This window comes from Prionailurus viverrinus, chromosome C2 (assembly GCF_022837055.1).
Source record: "Prionailurus viverrinus isolate Anna chromosome C2, UM_Priviv_1.0, whole genome shotgun sequence".
In the NCBI taxonomy this organism is placed as follows: domain Eukaryota; kingdom Metazoa; phylum Chordata; class Mammalia; order Carnivora; family Felidae; genus Prionailurus; species Prionailurus viverrinus.
In genome coordinates, this window is record NC_062569.1 from 110,727,921 (window position 1) to 110,749,616 (window position 21,696).

General features: G+C 36.8%; 1 protein-coding gene and 1 pseudogene across 1 annotated transcript in view; one reads left to right on the forward strand and one right to left on the reverse strand.

Annotated features, from left to right (window-relative positions):
• IMPG2 (interphotoreceptor matrix proteoglycan 2) overlaps nucleotides 1-21,696 on the forward strand; it is an 85,513-nt gene that overhangs the window by 56,033 nt on the left and 7,784 nt on the right. The window contains exons 13-15 of the mRNA XM_047874020.1: nucleotides 13,971-14,274; nucleotides 15,263-16,545; nucleotides 17,402-17,621. Of these exons, the coding sequence (XP_047729976.1) occupies nucleotides 13,971-14,274; nucleotides 15,263-16,545; nucleotides 17,402-17,621 (1,807 nt within the window). The remainder of the gene's footprint in view (nucleotides 1-13,970; nucleotides 14,275-15,262; nucleotides 16,546-17,401; nucleotides 17,622-21,696) is intronic.
• On the reverse strand, nucleotides 5,109-6,012 carry LOC125175781 (60S ribosomal protein L6-like; annotated as a pseudogene).

Below are 21,696 nucleotides of genomic sequence, written 5' to 3' on the forward strand. Positions count from 1 at the left end.
TAATTCTGAATCTTTCCTCTATTTTCTGTGATTGTGGGCATTTCATTTCTATGAACCTCAGTTTCTTTAATAGGCAAGGTTAGACTACACTTGATAGGATGGTATATGATTCTTCTAATTTGCTCTTGAATTCAGTTTGCTAATATTTTGTTGGCAATTTTTGCATCATATTCATCAGGGATATATTTTTTTTGTAGTATCTGTGTATGGTTTTGGTATCAGGGTAATGCTGGCCTTGTAAAATATGTTTGGGAGTGTTCACTCCTGTTTCATTTTTGGGAAGGATTTGAGAAGGGCTGGCATTAATTTTTCTTTAAGTGTTTGGTAGAATTACCAGTGAAACCATCTGGTCCTATATATGTTTGTTAGGTCCATTTGGTCTAAAGTATAGTTCAAGTACATCATTTTCTATTGATTTTTTCCTCTGGATTATCTAGCCGGTATTAAAAATGGGGATTTTGCTGTCCCCTATTATTTTTTAATTTATATTTTAGTTGACATACAGTGCAAAATTGGTTTTAAGAGTAGAATTCAGTGATTCATCATTTACATACAACACCCAGTGCTCATCACAACAAGTGCCCTCCTTAATACCCATCACCCATCTAGCCCATCTCCCACCCAACTCCCTCCATCAATTCTCAGTTTGTTCTCTGTCATTAAGAGTCTCTTCTTTGTTTCCCTCTGTCCTCTTCTCACGCCACCCATATGTTCATCTGTTTTGTTTCTTAAATTCCACATATTAGTGAAATCATATGGTGTTTGTCTTTCTCTTATTGACTTACTTCCCTTAGCATAATAAATTCTAGGGTGGACATTTGGGCTCTCTCCATAGTTTGGCTATTGTTGATAATGCTGCTATAAACATTGGGTGCATGTGCCCCTTTGAGCCAGCATGTTTGTATCCTTTGGGTACATACCTAATGGTGCAATGCTGGATCATAGGGTAGTTCTATTTTTAGTTCCTTCAGGAAGCTCCATACTGTTCTCTAGAGTGGCTGCACCAGTTTGCATTCCCACCAATAGGTCCCCTTTCTCTGTATCCTCAGCAACACCTGTTGTTTCCTGTGTTGTTAATTTTAGCCATTCTGACAGGTGTGAGATGGTATCTCATTGTGTTTTTGATTTGTATTTCCCTGATAATAAGTGAGGAAATCCCCTATTATAATATTGTTATATACCTCTCCCTTCAGATCTGTTAATATTTGCTTTATATATACCAGTGCCTCAATGTTGGGTGCCATTATATCTATAATTGTTATATCCTCTTGATGAATTAACATCTTTATTATTATATAATGACCTTATTGGTCTCTTGTTACAGTTTTTGATTTAAAGTCTATTTTGTCTGATATAAATATAGCTATGCCTGCTCTCTTTGGTTTTCTATTTGTATGGAATATCTTTTCTTATCCCTTCACTTTGAGCCTTTATGTATATTTAACTGAAGTGAGTCTGTTGTGGTCAGAGTAGAGTTGGGTCTTGTTTCTTATACATTTAGCCACTTTTCGCCCTTTGAATGGGGAATTTAGTCCATTTACATTCAGAGTAACTTGATGAGTAAGTACTTATTTCTACCTTGTTAGTGTTTTCTGGCCCTTTTGTAATTCCCTTCTTTCTTTGTTTCTGTCTTGGTGTCTTCCTCTGTGAATTCATTGTTTTCCATAGTGGTAAGCTGTGATTCTCTCTTGTTTTTCTTTTGTGTATTTACTGTAGGTTTTTGCTTTATGGTGACCATAAGGCTTACATAGAACATCTTAGAGATATAGAAGTCTATTTTTATGTTAGTAACTTAACTTTCATGGCATACAAAAACTCTACCCTTTTACTCCCCTCTACTTTTGGGTTTTGATGTTACAATTTAATTCTTTTTATGTTGTATTCATTAACAAATTATTATGGCTATAGTTATTTTTAATACTTTTGTCTTTTAACTTTTTTACTATAGTTCAGTGGTTAACACACAATATTACCCACATTACAGTATTTTATTATATACTACTTTACCAGTATGTTGTATATTTTCATATGTTTTCATGTTACTAATTGGCATCCTTTTATTTCAGTTTCAGCATTTGTTGTAAAGCAGGTTTAGTAGTAATGAATTCCCTCAACTTTTGTATATCTGGGGACGTCCTTATCTCTCCTTCACTTCTGAAGGGCAGCTTTGTTGGATAAAGTATTCTTGGTTGGCCGTTTACTTCTGTCAGCACTTTGAATATACCATCCCAGTTTGTATTGGCTTTAAATTTTCTGCTGAGAAATCCACTGATAGCATAATGAGAACTCCTATGTAGGTGAGAAGCTTTTTTCTCTTGTTGCTTCAAGAGTCTCTCTTTGTCTTAGATTTTTGATGGTTTTATTATAATGTGTCTTGGAGAAGGTCTTTTCAAGTTGAATTTGCTGGAGGTTCTATGAAGGTTATGAACTTGGGTGGTCAAAATCTCCACAGATTTGGGAAATTCTCAGCCATTATTTCATTAAGAAAACTTTCTGGCCCCTTGTCTCTGTTCTCCTGGGACTCCAGTAATTCAGATTGCTCCTTTGATGGTATCTCATTGTTTATGTTTCTCATTGTTTCTGTTACGTAGGTTTTCTTCACTTTTTTCTATTCTTGTTTTTTCTTCTTTTCTGACTGAATAATTTCAAAGATTTGTTTTCTACTTCACAGATTCTTTCTTCTGTTTGATACATTCTGCTGTTGATGCTATTGTATTTTTCACTTCATTCATTGTATTCTTCAGTTCAGAATTTGTTTTGTTCTTTATTATGACTCTTTTTTATGGTTCTTTATTATTATTTATTATTTTTGAAAAAGGGTCTCAGTAGTAATACTATCACCAAGATAGAGTTATATATAGGCTTAAGGGAGTAAAAAAAGGAATGTTGAGGTATGCAGAGACTAGTAGTTAGAAGCCATTACCATCTATTGGATTTAGGCCAAGGGGAGAAAAACTGTTACCAGATCCCAGTGATAGCTTAAGCTGTAATTGTAGAGGGATACAGCTATTGTAAGAGACACATTATTGGAGGGAGCAGGGAAGAATTAGCCAAACCTCTCACTTTTCTTATCCTTTGATTGTCTGCTTGCACATCCCATTGAACAAACTCAAACAGAAGAGAGTTGGTAAAAAAGCAGGGATGATAAAGTTATCAGGAGTCAGCTTCCCAGGGAAGAAAGCAGGGAAGAGAAGAATCTGGGGTGGTGGCAATAAAGAATAAGCAGCATGATGGCCCACTTAAAATAGGACCTGATTAAAACAGCACGGACAGACAGGAAGTGATTGTTTCACTGAGTTCCACAAAAGAAAATAAGTTTACTTGGCAGAAATAGTTAAGAATAGTTAGTTTAGAAATAGTAGGTGAAACTGAGGGGATATGTACATATACCCAATGACCTTCTGTTATTATCTATTTGGTGCATTTGTCACTAGGAGAAGGGATAAGTCGGATGTGCCCAGTGATTTCTTGCATCATGTTCCCTCCCTTGTGATTGGAAGAATGTGTTATCCTAAAGCTTCCTCACATAGACCTTTGATGGATGGACAAGAGGAAGTGTAGGCAGAACATAAAAGACTAATTAGGTCATAACATTGGGTTGAATCCCTCCTTAGGCCAGTAAGTTCTGTTTTATTTCATGGTCATAGACTGAGCTATAATTAACCACATTAATGTATGCTTTTGTTTAAAAAGCGTATTAGGCTTGACAGTGTATGTCAGTGAATACTCACCACCACTGTTTAGGAATCTCTGGAGGAAGGGGGGCTGATTTTTCTTATAGTTTTTTATTTTTTTATTTTTCATGGGCTTCATTTTATTCATAGCTATTCCATGAATTCTAGTCTTTAGATGGGTTTATGTGTATGGGAATTTTTTAAATTGAAGTATAATTGACATGAAATTTTATATTAGTTTCATGTGTACAGTATAGTGATTAGACGTTTGAATGCATTGTGATTTTATTACCACAGTAGTTCTAGTTACTATCTGTCATCATACAAAATTAATAATATATTATTGACTATATTTCCGTTGCTTTACTTTATATCCCCATAACTTATTTATTTTATAACTAGAAGTTTGTACTTCTTGATGCCCTTTACCCATTTTGTCTTCCTCCTCCAACCCCCTTTCCCATGGCAATCACTGTTCTGTTTTCTGTATCTATGAGTCTGGGTTTTGGTTGTTTGCTATTTTGTGTTTTAGATTCTATTTATAAGTGAAATCATGCAGTATTTGTCTTTCTCTGCCTGACTCATTTCACTTAGCATGATAGCCTCAAGGTCCATCCATGTTGTCACAAATGGCAAGACCTCATTCTTTTTTATGACTGAGTAGTATTCCATTGTATATACACACCACATCTTTATCAATTCATTGATTGATGGACATATCTTGGCTTGTAGGTTGTTTCCCTATCTTGGCTTTTGTAAATAATGCTGAAGTAAACTTAGGGGTGCATATATCTTTTTGAGTTAGTGTTTTTGTTTTCTTTGGTTAGATACCCAGAAGTAGAATGCTAGATCATGTGGTAGGTCTAGTTTTAATTTCTTGAGGAAACTCTATACTATTTTCCACGATGGCTGTACCAGTTTACATTCCCACCAATATGCACATGTTCCCTTTTCTCTACATCCTCGCAAACACTTGTTGTTTTTTGTCCTTTTGATTTTAGCCATTCTTACAGGTGTGAGGTGATATCTCATTGTGGTTTTGATTTGCAGTTCCTTGATAGTAATATTGAACATGTTTTCATGTGTTTGTTGGCCATTTGTCTGTCTTCTTTGAAAAAATGCCTATTTAGGGGCGCCTGGGTGGCGCAGTTGGTTAAGCGTCCGACTTCAGCCAGGTCACGATCTCGCGGTCCGTGAGTTCGAGCCCCGTGTCGGGCTCTGGGCTGATGGCTCAGAGCCTGGAGCCTGTTTCCGATTCTGTGTCTCCCTCTCTCTCTGCCCCTTGCCCGTTCATGCTCTGTCTCTCTCTGTCCCAAAAATAAATAAACGTTGAAAAAAAAAAAAAAAAAAAAAAAAAAAAGAAAAAATGCCTATTTAGATCTCTGTCCATTAGAAAAATGGATCAGTTATTTAATTAGGTTCTTTGTAAGAAATTTAAAACCCCAATTTGTGAGGACAAACTCTGTTTGTGAGAGAAAACACAGAGCAGAGGTAGCCCTGAAGCTGAGGAACAGCTTTGATTTTTGGCAGAATTTGTGAGTCTACAGCTTTCTGATCAACCTTGTGTTGTTCTGTCATCTCATACTTCTCTTTCTCCATGTTTAAGATCTCACCTTCCCGGTGTCTGGGTTTACACACCTTTTTTTTTCTTGAAGTAAGCATCAGTGAGATGTTTTAGGATTTGCACACTGCTGATATGAATTTTTGTGGAGGTGGCAATGACAAATTTCTGATGTGTTCTACACAGAGGACCTTGATTGAGGGCCAGAAGTCCAGTCATAAGTACTAAGCCACTGCTCAGTTGCTTCTGGAAAATCACCCTCTTGCCTCTGTGGTACCCAGTAAGGATGAACAAATGGTCCCAGGAGTGATGGTAGCTCATAGTTTTCTCACATGCTGACTGAAAGGTTTTGTTTTGTTTTGTTTTGTTTTGTTTTGTTTTGTTTTGTTTTGCTGTGGCTCAAGAGCTTTTGAGGCATATCTTCAGTAGGGTAATCCCTAGGCATTTTGTGAAGTTTAACCACTCAGGTACCACAATTCTTGTCACCACCAACTGGTTTTGTGACAATAGCAAGAAACTTCTCCTTCTTTTTCTTTTCAACCTGGATTTAGCTGCTAAATACTTCCTCTTATACATGGCCTTTCTGGAGTACATAGCTAATCAGGAATATCTGCCACTTGCTCTGATGAGGACAGGGTTTCACCTTCAGAGGGGCTTCCCCTTCTTTGGAGGTTTTAGCATTGAGATTACCCTTCTTAACCTGCCACCAGCATCAGCCTTCTTGGCTTCACGTTTCTTCTACTTAGTATCTGGCTTCTCAGCTTTTTCACCTGCCATCTTGCAAGATGGGAAAGAGTCATCTCTGTCCATTTTTAAAGTCAAATTGTAAATTTTGTTACTGAATTGTATGAGGACTTTATATATTTTGGATATTAACCCATTATTGAATATATGATTTGCAAACATCTTTTCCCATTCAGTAGATTGCCTTTTCATTTTGTTGATGGTTTCTTCACTGTACGGAAGCTTTTCAGTTTGATATAATCTCATTTATTTATTTTTGTTGCCCCTGCCTTTGGAGCCAGATCCAAAACTTATTGCTAAGATCAATGTCAAGGAGCTTACTGCCTATGTTTTCTTCTAGGACTTTTATGGTTTCAGGTCTTACATTTAAGTCTTTAATCATTTTGAGTTAATTTCTATATACGGTATTAGTGGTCCAGCTTCATTTTGTGTGTGTGTGTGTGTGTGTGTGTGTGTGTGTGTGTGTGTGTGTCCCATTTTCCCAGCACCATTTATTGAAGAAACATTACTTTCCTCATTGTATATTCTTGCTTCCTGTGTCATAAATCATTGACCATATGTACATGAGTTTATTTCTGGGCTCTCTCTTCTTTTCCATTGATGTATGTGTCTGTTTTTATGCCAATACTATACTGTTTTGATTATTATAGCTTCGTAGTATAGTGAACTCAGAGAGTGTGATACCTCTGACTTTGTTCTTTCTCAAGATTACTTTGCCTATTTGGGGGTCTTTTGTGGTTCCGTACAAATTTTAGAATTGGTTTTTCTAGTTTTGTGAAAAATACCATTGAAATTTTGATATGGATTACATTGAATCTGTGTAGATTACTTTGGGTCATTTGGACATTTTAATATTAATTCTTCCAATCTAGGAGCATGGAATGTCTTTCCATTTATTGTGTCTTTAGTCTCTTTATCATTGTCTTATAGTTTTCAGTGTACAGGTCTTTCACCTCCTTCAGTAAATTTATTCCTGGATATGTTATTCTTTGGTACAATTGTAAATGATTATTTTCTTTATTTTAAGATTATTTTCATGATTTTTTCTGATATTTTATTAGTGTATAAAAATGCAACAGATTTTTGTATATTAATTTTGAATCCTGCAACTTTACTGAGCTCATTTATTAGCTCTAACATTTTTGTGTGTTGATTCTTTTGGGGTTTTTATATGTAGTATCATGTCCATCTGCAAATGGTGACAATTTACTTTTTTAATTTCCATTTTGGTTGTCCTTTATTTCTTTTTCTTGCCAAGTTGTATTTTCAATGCAATGTTGAATAAAAGTGGCAAGAGTGGGCATCCTTGTCTTGTTCCTGATCTTATAGGAAGTGCTTTAAGCTATTCATTGTTGAGTATGACATTAGCTATGGGGTTTTAATATATGGCTTTTATTATGTTGAGGTGTGTGCCATCTATACCCATTTTGTTGAGATTTTTTATCATAAATGAATGCTGAATTTTGTCAAAAGCTTTTCCTGCATCTATTGAGATGATCACATAATTTTTATCTTTCATTTTGTTAATGTGTTGTATCACATTGATTGATTTACAGATGTTGAACCATTCTTGCATCTCTGTAATGAAGCCTAGTTGATTATGGTATATGATCTTTTTAATGTATTGTTGAATTTGGTTTGCTAATATTTTTTGAAGATTTTTGCATCTATATTCATTAGGAATATTGACCTGTGATTTTCTTTTTTTTGTAGTGACCTTGTCTGGTTTTGGTATCATGGTAATGCTAATCTCATTAAATGAGTGTGGAAGCATTCCTTCCTTTTCAGATTTTTGGAAGAACTTGAAAAGGATAGGTATCAAATCTTTTTTTTTTGTTTTGCATGTTTAGTAGAATTTATCAGTGAGACAATCTGGTCCTGGATTTTTGTTGGGAAGTTTTTTATTCAATCTCCTAACTAGTAATTGGTTTACTCATATTCTCTGTTTCTTCTCGATTTAATCTTGGTAGATTCTATGTTGTTAGAATGTCTCCATATCTTGTAGGTTGTCTAATTGTTGGCATACAACTGTCCATAGTAGTTTCTTAGGATCCTTCATATTTCTGTGGTATCATTTGTAACTTCTCTTTTATTTCTGGTTTTATGTATTTGAGTTCTCTATTTTTTTCCTTGGTGAATCTAGCTAAAGGTTTTTCACTTTTGTTTATCTTTTTGAAGAAACAGTTCTTGTTTCATTGATTTTTTTTTGTCTTTTTAGTCTTCATTTCATTAATTTCCACTCTGATTTTTATTTCCTTCCTTCTACTGACTTTTGTTGTTGTTTTTCTTTTTCTGTTTCCTTTAGGTATAAAGGAAATTTGTTTATTTGAGGTTTTTCTTGCTTTTTGAGGTAGATCTCTTGCTATGAACTTGTCTCTTACAACCACTTTTGCTGCACCCCAGAGATTTTTGTGTAATGTATTTTTGTTTTCATTTGTCTGTAGGTATTTTTTCATTTCTCCTTTTATTTCTTTTATTTCTTTGATGATCCTTTGGCTATTCAGAAGCATGTTGTTTAATCTCTTTGTTTTTTTACCATTTTCTTTCTGTAATTGATATCTATTTTCACACCATTGTGGTCAGAAAAGATGTTTTATATGATTTCAATATTCTTGAATTTATTGAGTTGTTTCATGGCCCAACATGTGATCTGTCCTGGAAAACATTCCAGGTGCATGAGAAGAATGTGTATTCTGCTGCTTTTTGATGGAATATTCCATATGTATATATTTTAAGTCTATATGGTGTAATGTGTCATTTAAATCCAGTGTTTCACTGTTGATTTTATGTCTGGATGATCTATCCATTGGTAAGTGAGGTATTAAAGTCTCTACCTATTTTTGTATTTCTGTCAATTTTTCCCTTTAGGCATGTTAATATTTGCTTTATGTATTTTGGTCCTCCTATGTTTGGTGCATATGTATTTATAAATGTTATAAATAACATTTATAATAATCCTGGTTGGATTGACCCCTTTATCATTATGAGTGATGAGTATACCTGTACCAGCTTTCTTTTTGTTTTCATTTGCATGGGATATCTTTTTCTATCCCTTCAGTTTCAGCGGTTGCATGTCCTTACTTCTGAAATGAATCTTTTGTAGGCAGCATATAGATGAGCCATGTGTATGAATCCATTCAGCCACTCTTTGTCTTTTGATTAGAAGATCTAGTCCATTTATATGTAATTATTGATAGGTATCTACTTATTGCTACTTTGTTAACTTGTTTTCTGCCTTTTTTTGTAGTTTATTCTGTCCCTTTCTTCTTTTTCTCTCTTCACTTGTGGTTTGATAACCTTCCTTATTATTGCATTTAGATTCCTTTCTAATTTTCTTTTGTGTATTTACTACAAGTTTTTGCTTTGTGATTACCATGAGATTCACATATCTTATATATATAACAGTCCATTTTAATTTGATAGCAACTTAAATTTGAATACATTTCAACACTCTACATTTTTAACCTCCCCCCATGTTTTTTTTAATGTTTATTTATTTATTTTGAATAAGAGCAAACCTGACTAGGGAAGGAAAAGAGAAAGGGAGAGAGAGAATCTGAGCCTGACTCAGGCTTGATCTCACAACCATGAGATTATGACCTGAGCTGGAATCGAGAGTTAGATGCTTAACCAACTGAGCCACCCAGGCGCCCCTGTTTTATGTTTTTGATGTCATATTTTACATCTTTTTATGTCATATGTCCCTTAACTGATTATTGCAGTTTTAGTTAATTTTACTACATTTGTCTTTTGACCTTTATGCTAGCTTTATAATTGATTAACCCATTACTTTTATAATATGTTTAACTTTTCCTATGAGACTTTTACTTTTGCATGTTTTCTTGTCATTAATCAGTTCCATTGCTTTTCAACTGAAAGAAGTCTGTTTAATATTTCTTGTAAGGCCTGTTTAGTGGTGATGAACTGCCTTAGCTTTTGCTTATCTGAAAAACTCTCTCTTTACCTATTTCTGAATGATAATCTCACTGTAGTTGGGTATTCTTTCCTTTCAGTACTTTGAAAATTTCATGCCACTACTTTCTGGCTTGCAGTGTTGCTGCCAAAAAATCTGCTGACAGCCTTATGGGATTTCCCTTGAACATAATTTTTTTTTTCCTTGTGCTGCATTTAGGGAGTATCTCTTTTGTATTTACCTTTGGACATTTTAATTATAGTGTGTCTTGGTATAGATTGCTTTGGATTCATCTTTTTTGGAACTCTCTGTGCTTCCTGGACTTGGATGTCTGTTTCCTTCCCAGATTAGGGAATTTTTCAGCCATTATTTATTTAGATAAGTTTTCTGCCTCTTTTTCTCTCTCTTCTCTTTCTGAGACCTCTATAATGTGTATATTATTCCATTTGATGTTGTCCCATAAGCCCCTTAAGGCATTGTCACTTGTTAAAATTATTTTTTCTTTCTGCTGCTCTGTCTGGGTGAGTTTCATTGCTTTGTTTTCTAGCTTGTTGATCTGTGTTTTTCTGCTTCTTCCAGTCTGCTGTTGAAACCCTCTAATGTACTTTTTAGTGCAGTTATTGTATCCTTCAGTTCTGTGATTTATGTTTGGTACTTTCTTATATTTTCTCTTTGTTGAAGTGCTTGCTGTGCACATCCCTTATACTTCCAAGTTTGGTAAGCACCTTTATGAACATTATTTTGAGTTCTTTATTAAGTAGATTACTTATCCCTATTTCATTAAGGTCTTTTTCTGATGTTTTCTCTTGTTCTTTCACTTGGAACATATTCCTCTGTCCCCTCATTTTGTCTGATTCTTTGTGTTTGTTTTCTATGTATTAGATGAAACAGCTACCTCCCTGAGTCTTGTAGGAGTGGTCTTAAGTAGTGATTTTATCCATGGGGGCCAGAAGCACAGTCCCCTCTGGCCACCAGAGCCAGGTGCTCCATGGATATCCCCTCTGTGTGCATGTGCTGGGCTGTAGTGTGGGGAGTGGGTGGGTAGGGTTCTTTCCCAGGCTGTCGGTGACATATTTTTGGCAGGGGTCGGGTCATGGTGCTCTCCTCAGTGGCTGTATTGGGGGCATGGGGGAAGATGTAGCACTTACCTGGCTGGCTATGGCTCAGCTGTGGCACGGGGTGTGGGGTGGTGTTTGCCTGCCTGGCTGTGATGTTCCTGTGGTATGGGATGGGAGCCCCACATGTGCTGGCAGTGTGGAGGGAGGTTGCCAAAATGGCACTCACCAGCACTTGCGTTAGTAAGGTAGAGTAAGATTGCAAAAATGGCACCTACAGTGCTTCTGTCCTTAGAGAAAGCTCTAACAGGTCCCTTCTTTTTGGCAGTTACTTTAAGATTAGTGTGTCTCCTTTACATATGGTTTAGGTGCTTTTCAAACTTCTTTTAATACCATAAGATCTAGTAATTCCACTACTGGTTATTTACTCAAAGAAAATGAAAACACTAATTAAAAAAGATACATGTGCTCCTATGTTTAAGATATGGAAGCAACCTAAGTAGGCCATTGATAGATGAATAAAGAAGATGTGGTGTGTGTGTATACACACACACACACACATATATGTGTATATATATATATATATATATATATATATATATATTCGCATGCGATGGAATATTATTCTGCCATAAAAAGAATGAGATCTCGCCATTTTCAACAACATGGATGGACCTAGTGGGTAGTATGCTAAGTGAAGTAAGTCAGACAGAGAAAAGCAAATAACCATATAATTTCACTTTATGTGGAATCTAAAAAAAACAAAACAAACACATACACATACACATGCAAATGAACAAATAAACAAAAAAAAGCAGAAATAGATCCATAAACACAGAGAACAAGCTGATGATTATCAGAGGAGAGGGTGGTGGGGTTATGGGTGGTTATCAGAGAGAAGGGGAGTAGGAGGTACAGGTTTCCAGTTATGGAGTGAATGAGTCATGGGGATGAAAGGTACAGCATAGGGATTATAGTCAATGATATTACAATAGCATTCTGTGGTGATAGATGGTAGCTATACTTGTGGTGAACATAGCATAATGTATAGAGTTGTAGAATCACTATGTTGTACACCTAAAACGAATATAACATTGTGTATCAACTCTACTTCAGTTAAAAAGAGATGAAAAACTCTCTTTGAAACAAACAAACAAACAAACAAACAAGCAAACAGATATTTCTGCTTTTGCTCTGGGTTCTGGGGCAAGTAAGTCTGTGAGTGAGTCCTTTAAGGGCAGGTTCTCCATTCCCTATAGTTCTGGACAAGGTCCCTGTTGGTTTTATGTTTGGAGGGCCGGTCTCAGGGGTGCAGGACTGAAGGGTTGAGGTGTCTGATATGGAGCACAAACTCCTTGCTCCTCAGGGAAAAGTTCCATGTTGGTGAGATTTCATTCTGATTGTGGATTGCAAGTCTTTGGGTGGGTTTTGGTGAAAGCATATCTCTGCCTCTCCTATCCAACTCAGTGTGGCCCTTTTATCTTTTGTTGTGGAGATGCTGTCCACCTAGTTTTCAGGACTTTTTCAGAGGAAAATTTTCCATATGTAGCTATATATTTGTTGTGTATATAGGTGAAGGTATGTTCAGTATCTTCTGATGCTGACATCTTGAACCCAACACCAGGAGGTTTCTTAAGGGATCTATCTCACGAGAAATATAACAATTCAACAATGAAAGAAGTATTTTAGAAATTCAGCCTGTAATACCGTAGCCAGAATATGGTCAGCCTGTATCTTCTACTGGGGAGCTCTTAAAAGTACCATGTCTAGGTCCTATCCTCAACCAATTAAGTTGGTATCTCTAGGGTGTGAGGCCTGGACATTGGTGTATTTTTTTGTTTTTTGTTTTTTAATTGAGAGAGAGAGAGTGAGAGAGGGAGGGAGGGAGAGAGAGAGAGAGAGAGAGAGAGAGGGAGAGAGAGAGGGAGAGAGAGAGAGAGAGAGAGAGAGAGAGAGAGAGAGAGAACACCCAAGCAGGCTCTGCACTGTTAGCCCAGAGCCCCATGTGGGATTAATCTCGGGAACTGTGAGATCATAACCTGAGTTGAAATCAAGTCAGACATTTAACCAACTGAGTCACCCAGGTGCCCTGGTGTTTTTAAAACGGTTTCATGTGATTTTAATGTTATTTAGGGTAGAGAATGATTGTTCTTTTCTATTTTCCTTTTTCAGTTTTTGCCAAGGAAATATTTCATGAATTTCTTCTATACATATAGCACTTCTTATTTTTTGTTTTTTAGAAGTAAGCATAGATTGAATTACATAAACTCCCACGAAGTGCCATGGTCATTTTACCCATTAGCATCACATCTAAACTTTTCTGCATAGACTTATCTTTATATGATTAAATAATTAGCATGTTCAAGGATTGTGTTTCTGTCTACTTTTCTATCCCGGAAGTTATTAATACTATATTACTACATTAGTAAAAAGTCACTAGAAAGAGAAAATTGTATTTTTTAAGTGAGGTGCCATTTCGTAGATGTTGCTATTCTTTCAAGGTAGCAAGACCACATTTTGATGTGGTGACATTTCATATCAAAACAAAAAACCTTAAGTAGTTAAATACATTTCAGAATGAATAATATTTCTAATTGTTCTTTCCTGCTGTAGGCAATGTGCTTAGGTTTTTGACATCAAATTACAGAGAATAGTAATTTTGTATGTAGAGTATTTAAGCTAATAAGACAGAGTAAGGGACCATCTAAAGTAAGAGAAATATTTTTTCTCACAAATTCACTTTGGAATCTTTTAAATATGGTATCTCATCTCTCCCCAATTTATGATGAGTTTCAAGAGGTACGTGGTTTTTCCCTAGAGTTTTCAAATAGTGTGTGGTTGAATAGGGGTTTGATTAGAGATCTGTTTGATTGGAGAACCCATGTCCCCACCCCCTCCCCACCAATATTACATTGTCTATGTGTCCCTAGAAAATCTGGGAATGTTACACATAGGTGATATTTGAAATCATTTTTGTGTGTTTCTTTTATCTATGATATGATTTAGCCTTTTTTTCCCCCCAGGATAATACCCTTCAAGCTGAATGGCCCTCAGCAGATGAATCCACCACCAGCAGTATTTCACCACTTGATTTCAGCTCTGGTCCTCCCTCAACCAATGGCAGGGAACTCTGGTCAGAAAGCCCTTTGGGTGATTTAGTGTCTACACCCGAATTAGCCTTTCCCGCGAAGGTGGGCCTCAGTTCTTCCCCAGAGGTTTTAGAGGTTAGCAGCTTGACTCTTCATTCTGTCACCCCAGCAGTGCTTCAGACTGGCTTGCCTGTGGTTTCTAAGGAAGGAACTTCTGGATCTCACATATTAGAAGATGGTAAGTGATTCTAACCACTTTTCATACTTTTTGACTTTATTATATCAGATGACAAAGGTTTTGAAGAAAGAATGCCACTAAGGCTAATAGAGAAGCATGGTAACATCTATTAGGAGGAAATATCTTGGAAAAGCTGTGTGAGAGAGGAAACAATCAGATTTAATTGGTTGGAATGGAGATTCCAAATAGGTAACTAACAAGAAATGAACTTGGTGGGGTGGGGGTGGGGGATCAGTTAATAGATGTTTTGAACATCCTATTAAAGAATACATAATTGAATTAAATTACTATTAAAGAACTACTTTATTAACTTGGATGTTAAATGTTATGGTGATAAACAACATCAAAGAAAATTATTCTAGTATCTTTTAGTAGTATTAATTGCGGGGGCCCAATATAGAGAATTTAGCTTGCATTAGGGAGAATGCGAGCTAAGGGAGAACGTAAACCAGGGTAGCTATACAGAGATTAGGAAATGAAAATCAAGTAGATGATTTAGTTGTGGCAGAAAGGAAAAATCAATATGACTTATGGATGGACTATATTTGTGAAAGAGGAAGTTAAAGATATAAATAATGAGTCCAGGATTTTAAACATTGGGTAAATCTGGAGGATGATGGGCAATAAACATAATAAGGAAATCAGAATTCAAAGACAAAATTTCCTGGATTTTCTGTCTAGTTTCCACTAGATTCAGTCTTTGTTGTCAATATGGTTCTTTATTTTCATGGAGTAAAAAACTAAAATCTTTAAAGATGAATTATTTCAATAGCTGAGATCTTGTTATCCTCAGGGAAGGGGGTATATTCATGAGTGATTGTACCACATCACAAAATCATGAGATCCTCTTGCTTGCTTATATATCAAAGTAAAAATCAGCACTGTACATCCTAACTTAATGAGAAAACGAATAGCTTGCTTTATTAGGAGAACTAGGAATACATTTTGGCAATTCTGTAGATTAATTAATGGAAAACTTTATTTTTAGGATTAATCAAAGTTGAAGGGCCAGAAGAGATTCTTTCTGTTCATTCATTGCCTTCAAGTCCATTCACTCATCCAGTGCCAAAGGAAACGATATCATCTGTGGAAGACTCTGAAGTGTCTTTGACATCCTCACCATATCTGGCCTCCTCTGTCACTTTGGATCTTGCTAAAGAAACAATGATACCTTTTGGCTTAGACTCTTTGGCCTCCAAAGTCAAAGGCCAATTGGAAGTGAGCACTTTGATGCCAGACACATCCATAGAAAAAGAGTTTATATTTGAGAGTGGTTTAGGTTCAGGATCTGGGCAAAAGGTGGATCTGATTACTTGGCCATGGAGTGAGACTTCATTAGAGAAGAGTTCTGAACCACTGTCTAAGTCATGGCTTGAAGATCAGGAATCACTTATGCCAACTGAAGGTATAGATGAGAAATTAGGTATAGATGACAAAGATTCCACAGGGCAAAGTACTGAGCATTTAAAATATGGATATTATGATAGATCCTCACACTTTGCAGAGGAAGAGCTCATTGGTGGACCTACTGTGCCCATCTTTGCAGAGACCACAACTGAATCTGCATCTCTAATTCTCTCCAAGCAAATATCAGAGGCACCTGACATTGATGATTACTCAGTTACCAAAGCACCTCTTCTATTGACAGCTATAGCAATCTCTGCTTCTACTGGTAAACCAGAGCTACCATTTCTAAAGAAGGATATGGAACAAACTATAGAGTCATCCGACCGTGAATGGTTTGACAGCAAGGTTTCAATAATGAAGCCAGATATGCAACCTTTGGGGACCATATTGCCAGAATCAGATGTAGTTTGGGCAAGAACTTCTTCCCTGGGGAAATTGTCCAGAGACATATTGGCAACTACACTGCAGAGTACTGACAAGCTCTGGCTGAAATCTTCCATGACACAGTCTACCAAATTGTCTCCAACCACAAGCTCCACCCTGCTAGAGGATGAAGTAATTATGGGTGTACAGGATATTTCATTAGAACTGGACCGGATAGGCACAGATTACTATCAGCCTGAGGTAATCCCTGAGGAAAATGGCAAGGTTGGTAGTTATGTGGAAATGTCTACAAATGTTCAGTCCACAGAGAGGGCTATTGTGGTGCAACCCACAGAAGGAGGTGACTTGAGTCATACCCAGACTGCAGGAGCTTTGGTGGTTTTCTTCAGCCTCCGAGTGACAAACATGATGTTTTCGGAAGACCTATTTAATAAAAACTCTTTGGAGTATAGAGCACTGGAGCAAAGATTTTTGGAACTGGTAAGCACAAGAAATGCAACATGAGTATTAGTGAATAATCGTGTATGTACTAACCCTCTTTCTCCCAAACATAAAATCTGAGCCAGTGAAAGTCTGGTCTGTTGTGCACATTGATTTGTAAATAGCATCATAGTCTACAGTTGGTAGAAAAACAATACAACAGATAGATTCAAGAAATGGGAAACACAAATATAGCCTGAAGATTATATAATAACTTAGATACTGAAGATTGTATTCCATGAATCATGGAACTGAAACAAGTTTACAATTTCTTTTCACATTTTATTATGAGACCAGTTTTCTGTAGGTACTAATAATACCTTGACTGTTGTGAACCTTGGTTTTTGTTAAATGTGTTATTTTTATTTTTTGGGGGGGGGTAGTAAGAGAGCACAAGCAGGGCAGAGGCAGAAAGAAAGAAGGAAACAGAGGATCTGAAGCAGTCTCTGTGCAGACAGCAGAGAGCCTGATATGGGGCTTGAACTTGAGAACTGCAAGATCATGACCTGAGCCAAAGTTGGATGCTTAACCAACTAAGCCACTCAGTCACGCCTTGACTGTTGTGATTCTTTAGTGAAACGGAGAGAATAAACTCTCTGTTATCTAAAACTGTCTGTGAGTTTCATGGATTCTTAAATATTGCTGTGAAAATCTCTTGACTCTCAAGTGATTGGCAATTTATACTTTTATTGATGAACAGTTTAAATAATTGAAATACTGAATATAGAATTGAAATAGAATATAATGTCAAAAAGTGGGGGAGGGGCTCATTCTTGTTTTTTGGGTGGGCATTGGTATGTTTTGAACAAAATAGCAAAACCTTGTAAACAAACTGACTACTTTTCATGTATTGCAGCTGGTTCCCTACCTCCAGTCAAATCTCACAGGGTTCCAGAATTTAGAAATCCTGAACTTTAGAAATGGCAGTATTGTGGTGAACAGCCGAATGAAGTTTGCCAAGTCTGTCCCTCCTAATGTCAACAATGCTGTATACATGATTCTGGAAGACTTCTGTACCACGGCCTACCAGACCATGAACTTGGCTATTGATAAATACTCCCTCGATGTGGAATCAGGTAATGGTATTGAATGCTGATGGTGGTTTCTTAATGGAATCCGGTTATTATTCTTGTGCATTTTCTTCTATAGTGAATCAAGGTAAATTCAATACTTGTAGGAAAAAGAGTATTATATCAGGCAGAATCTCCACATCTTGGTAATTATTAAATGATCTCTTCAAAGGACATCAATATCATTCTCTTTTAAAAAGGGTTGTTCACATGTATTACCTTGTTTACCTCCCATTCCCTTTTCTTTTCTTTTTTTTCCCCATTCCCTTTTCTACCTGCTCTGTCTAGCTCTCTTTTACTTATCCCCTGGATCTGCTCTACTCATCTCTGAGTTGCCAAACCCAAAAGATTTGCACTCTCTTTCCTTCTATATTACTTTCCTAAGCTGTTTTATCCATTTCCATTATTGTAAATCTTACATAAATGTCAGTAACTCTCCACATTTATTAATGCTTATTTATTTTTGAGAGAGAGAGAGAGAGCGAGTGCACAAGCAGGGGAGTGGCAGAAAGAGAGGGAGACACAGAATTCAAAGCAGGCATCTTTTAAGTAAATTGAATCCTTCTGTCAGCTTCACTGTCTTGAGAAATGAAAGCCATATTCACTCACCTACTTGAGCCAGAAACCTGGGAAGTCATTCTGATAACTCAGTTTCCATCACCCCCAAACTTATATTAATTCTGAAAATTCTAAATATGTCTTAAATCTGTGTACTTCATTATCACCTCTCGTTTGAACCAGTTTCCCCACTACCTGTCTTATTCCCCTCCCCTATACAGACCGCAGCCAGGGTGCTCTTTCTAAAACATCAATCAGATTATTTCACTTCCCTACTTGAAATCTTCAGTGGCTGCCTGGTTCAATAGCCATGAGCTCTGGTCCCTATTTTTTCCCCCGTATCATCCAGTGAAACTAACTTCTTTGCTCACCATATTGTACTCAAATTAGCTTGTTTTACTTCTTCAGATTCAAGAAACTTGCAAGAAACTTTGCATATACTTACTGTCCCTGTTGCCTAAAACTCTTTCCCCTCTCTGCTGATTTCTGTTCACCTTTTATGCCTCAGTTCAAATGTTTTTTCCTCAAGATTTTCACTGACTCACCCATAATCTGGATTGGGTCTTTCCTTTTAGTCTTTTCTGTAATATAATATTCTTTCCTGCTATAGAGTGTATAACTTTTGTAATAATGACTATTTATGCACATAGTTGCTTTGTGGCTATTTTTCCAGTTGAGCTGTCCACAAGGACAGAGACTTGTCTGATTTATTAATCACTTTCTGGCCCAAACCTAGCACAGTATCTTGCATATAAGAGGTACTCAAAAATACTGTGACTGGCTGAAATAAACCATTGTTTTTATTTGGAACACTTGGATGCAGAGGATACTGTTGGATCCTCAAACTTTGTTCTCTTTTTCCTTCCATAGAGAGAACAGTGACTTTGAGTAGGAGTAAGGTGAAATGCCTAGGTTTGTATTTCTCTAGTGCCTTTTACTCTCAAACTGGTTTGGGAGTCAACACTATTCTTTAACTGGAAGAAAAGCAAACATTCTTCCCGTTGAAATTTTTGAAGGAACATCATTCATTCAAAATGAGGAAAGTGTGGGGCAGTGGAAGAAGAAATTATAATTTGGAAGGCCTGGTTTCTTGCCTCTGCTCTGTTGTTTGTCATTTGTGTAACTCCAGATGAGCTATTTTATCTCTGAGGCTTAGTACTTATATGTTAAATGGGGATAGTATTATTACCTGGTCTATATATTTCATGGGGGCTAGTCTAAGGATTAAACAAAAACCATGCAAGAACATTTGACTACCCACACAAATACAAACAGTTATGATTCATACAACTTTTGCAAAAGTCCATCTACTTCTTTTTAAAGAGATTATAATAGGGGCGCCTGGATGGCTCAGTCAGTTAAGTGTCCGACTTTGGCTCAGGTCATGAACTCACAGTTCATGGGTTTGAACCCTGTATCAGATTCTGTGCTGACAGCTCAGAGCCTGGAGTCTGCTTTGGATTCTGTGTCTCCGTCTCTCTCTGCCCCTCCCCTGCTCTGTCTCTGTCTCTCTCAGAAATGAATAAACATTGAAAAAATAAAAAATAGAGAGAATTACAATAAAGAAGTGCGTTCACTTCAGTTTTGTGTGTAACTCACATGTCAGCTGCATGGCAAGTCATCTAGGTTTATAGGGTCACCTTTTCCTTTAATATTCAAATGAACTGGAATCAGCCTCTCCCTTGTGCAGTGTAAAACCTGCATTCACGGCCTTCTCACTCTCACTATCTCTAGGAATTATCCGGGAATTTAAATATTTCTTAATTATCTCCAGCTCTGAGTTAGTTGAGCTGAGTTTCCAGTCTCACATTTACTTTGACCCATGTGGTTGTTCTTTATGTGAACCCAACACAGATCACAGTCCCATTTTTCACTTCCCAGAACACCTCTAACCCAAGGTAGTTGATTCTGTCAGATATTTGCCGATGGTATGAGGGTGATGGAAGAGGCTTTATTGTAGCGTTGCAGGTGGCTTAAGCATATTACTATTAGGCTTAACCATCCTAAATTCCTCAGCAAATCTTTCAAAGGCATCTCTTACTGGCCAACTTTTTCTCCAGAACCTAGTCAGCTACCATGTTATTCTGGCTGCTTTTGCTATCTTTCCAGACCCTCTTCATATTTCCTTCACTCTTATTTTCCTGAACCCATAAATCCTTCTCTTAGCATTCTATTGGGAAAAAACCAGAATGTATTCATTCTACAATTTAGATCCTGTCTCCTATCTTAAGCTGAGCTCTAAGTCTACCTTTGATTCTTCCAAACAGAGGGTCATGCATTCTGGGCATCCTCACCTTCAACCCGCACAAAGACCTAGAAAGAGACCTCCAAACTACAGCCTTTTATTTACATGATTATATATTAGTCTTGGTTTTTCTCAGTCTGGAAGCAAAAGGGAGCAAGATTTTTTTTTCCTCTTATACTCTATTTTCCTTCCCTCCCTCCTGCAAAAACATTCACCTATACCCACATAGAATGGCCACGAAGTTTTCAAATTTCTAAGTAGGTATTTTCCTATAGCATGCATATTTTTAGTTAAAAGACTTCCAATTAAAACACTATTTTATCCCACGATGGACTAGAGACAAGGCTGACTTGTCTCTTGCCTTACTTGTTTTCACATCATGTTTCAGAAATTCTTGAACTTTTATCAACAAAAGGGAGCCACACAATACCATCCTTCCCACCCCCTATATACACTCCTTTTCTTCAAGTCTAAGATTAGATTATTTTCTGATTACAGAGTGACAAAATGAATACTAGTGTAAAGATGTGTAGACTTAGGAAATACACAGATGAATCCTGCATATAGAAACTGCCCATCTGTCATCACATTTGGATGCTCTCCTTGTTATAAGAGCATCTTATTAGTGTCTCCTATATTAATGTCCTAGGGCTGCTATAACAAAGAACCACAAACTGATTGGTTTGTTAACAACATAGCACTTTAGTCTCTCATAGTTCTGGAAGCTAGAAATCCAAAATCAAGGTGTTTGGTAGGGCTACATTTCCTCTGAAAGCTCTAAGAAAAATTCCTTCCTTGCCTCCTTCTAAGCTTCTGGTGTTTGTCGACAATCCTTGATGATCTTGACTTATGGATGCATCACTCCAGTCTCTGTCTCCATCTTTATATGGCCTTCTTTTCTGTGTGTTTGTGTCTCTGTGTTCAAATTTCCCTTTTCTTTTAAGGACATCAGTTATTGGGTTAGGGTCCACCCTAATCAAATATGACTTCATCTTAACTTGATCACATCTGCAAAGAACCTGTTTCCAAATAAGGTCATATTCTGAGGTTTTGAGTGGACATGAATTTTGGGGGCTATACTATTCAACTGCGTTCGTCTCTGCATTCCTTCATAGGATAAAGGAAAATAAGCTGCAGAGATCCAAAGTCCAAGACCACAGATTTGTGCAGGGTATCTTTAATCTCCAGAGCAGCAAGGAAATCATTGATTCTCAAAACCATATTAGTTTCTCTGGAAACAGAGACTATGCTCTTTATTTTTTTTAGCTCCCCTTAGCC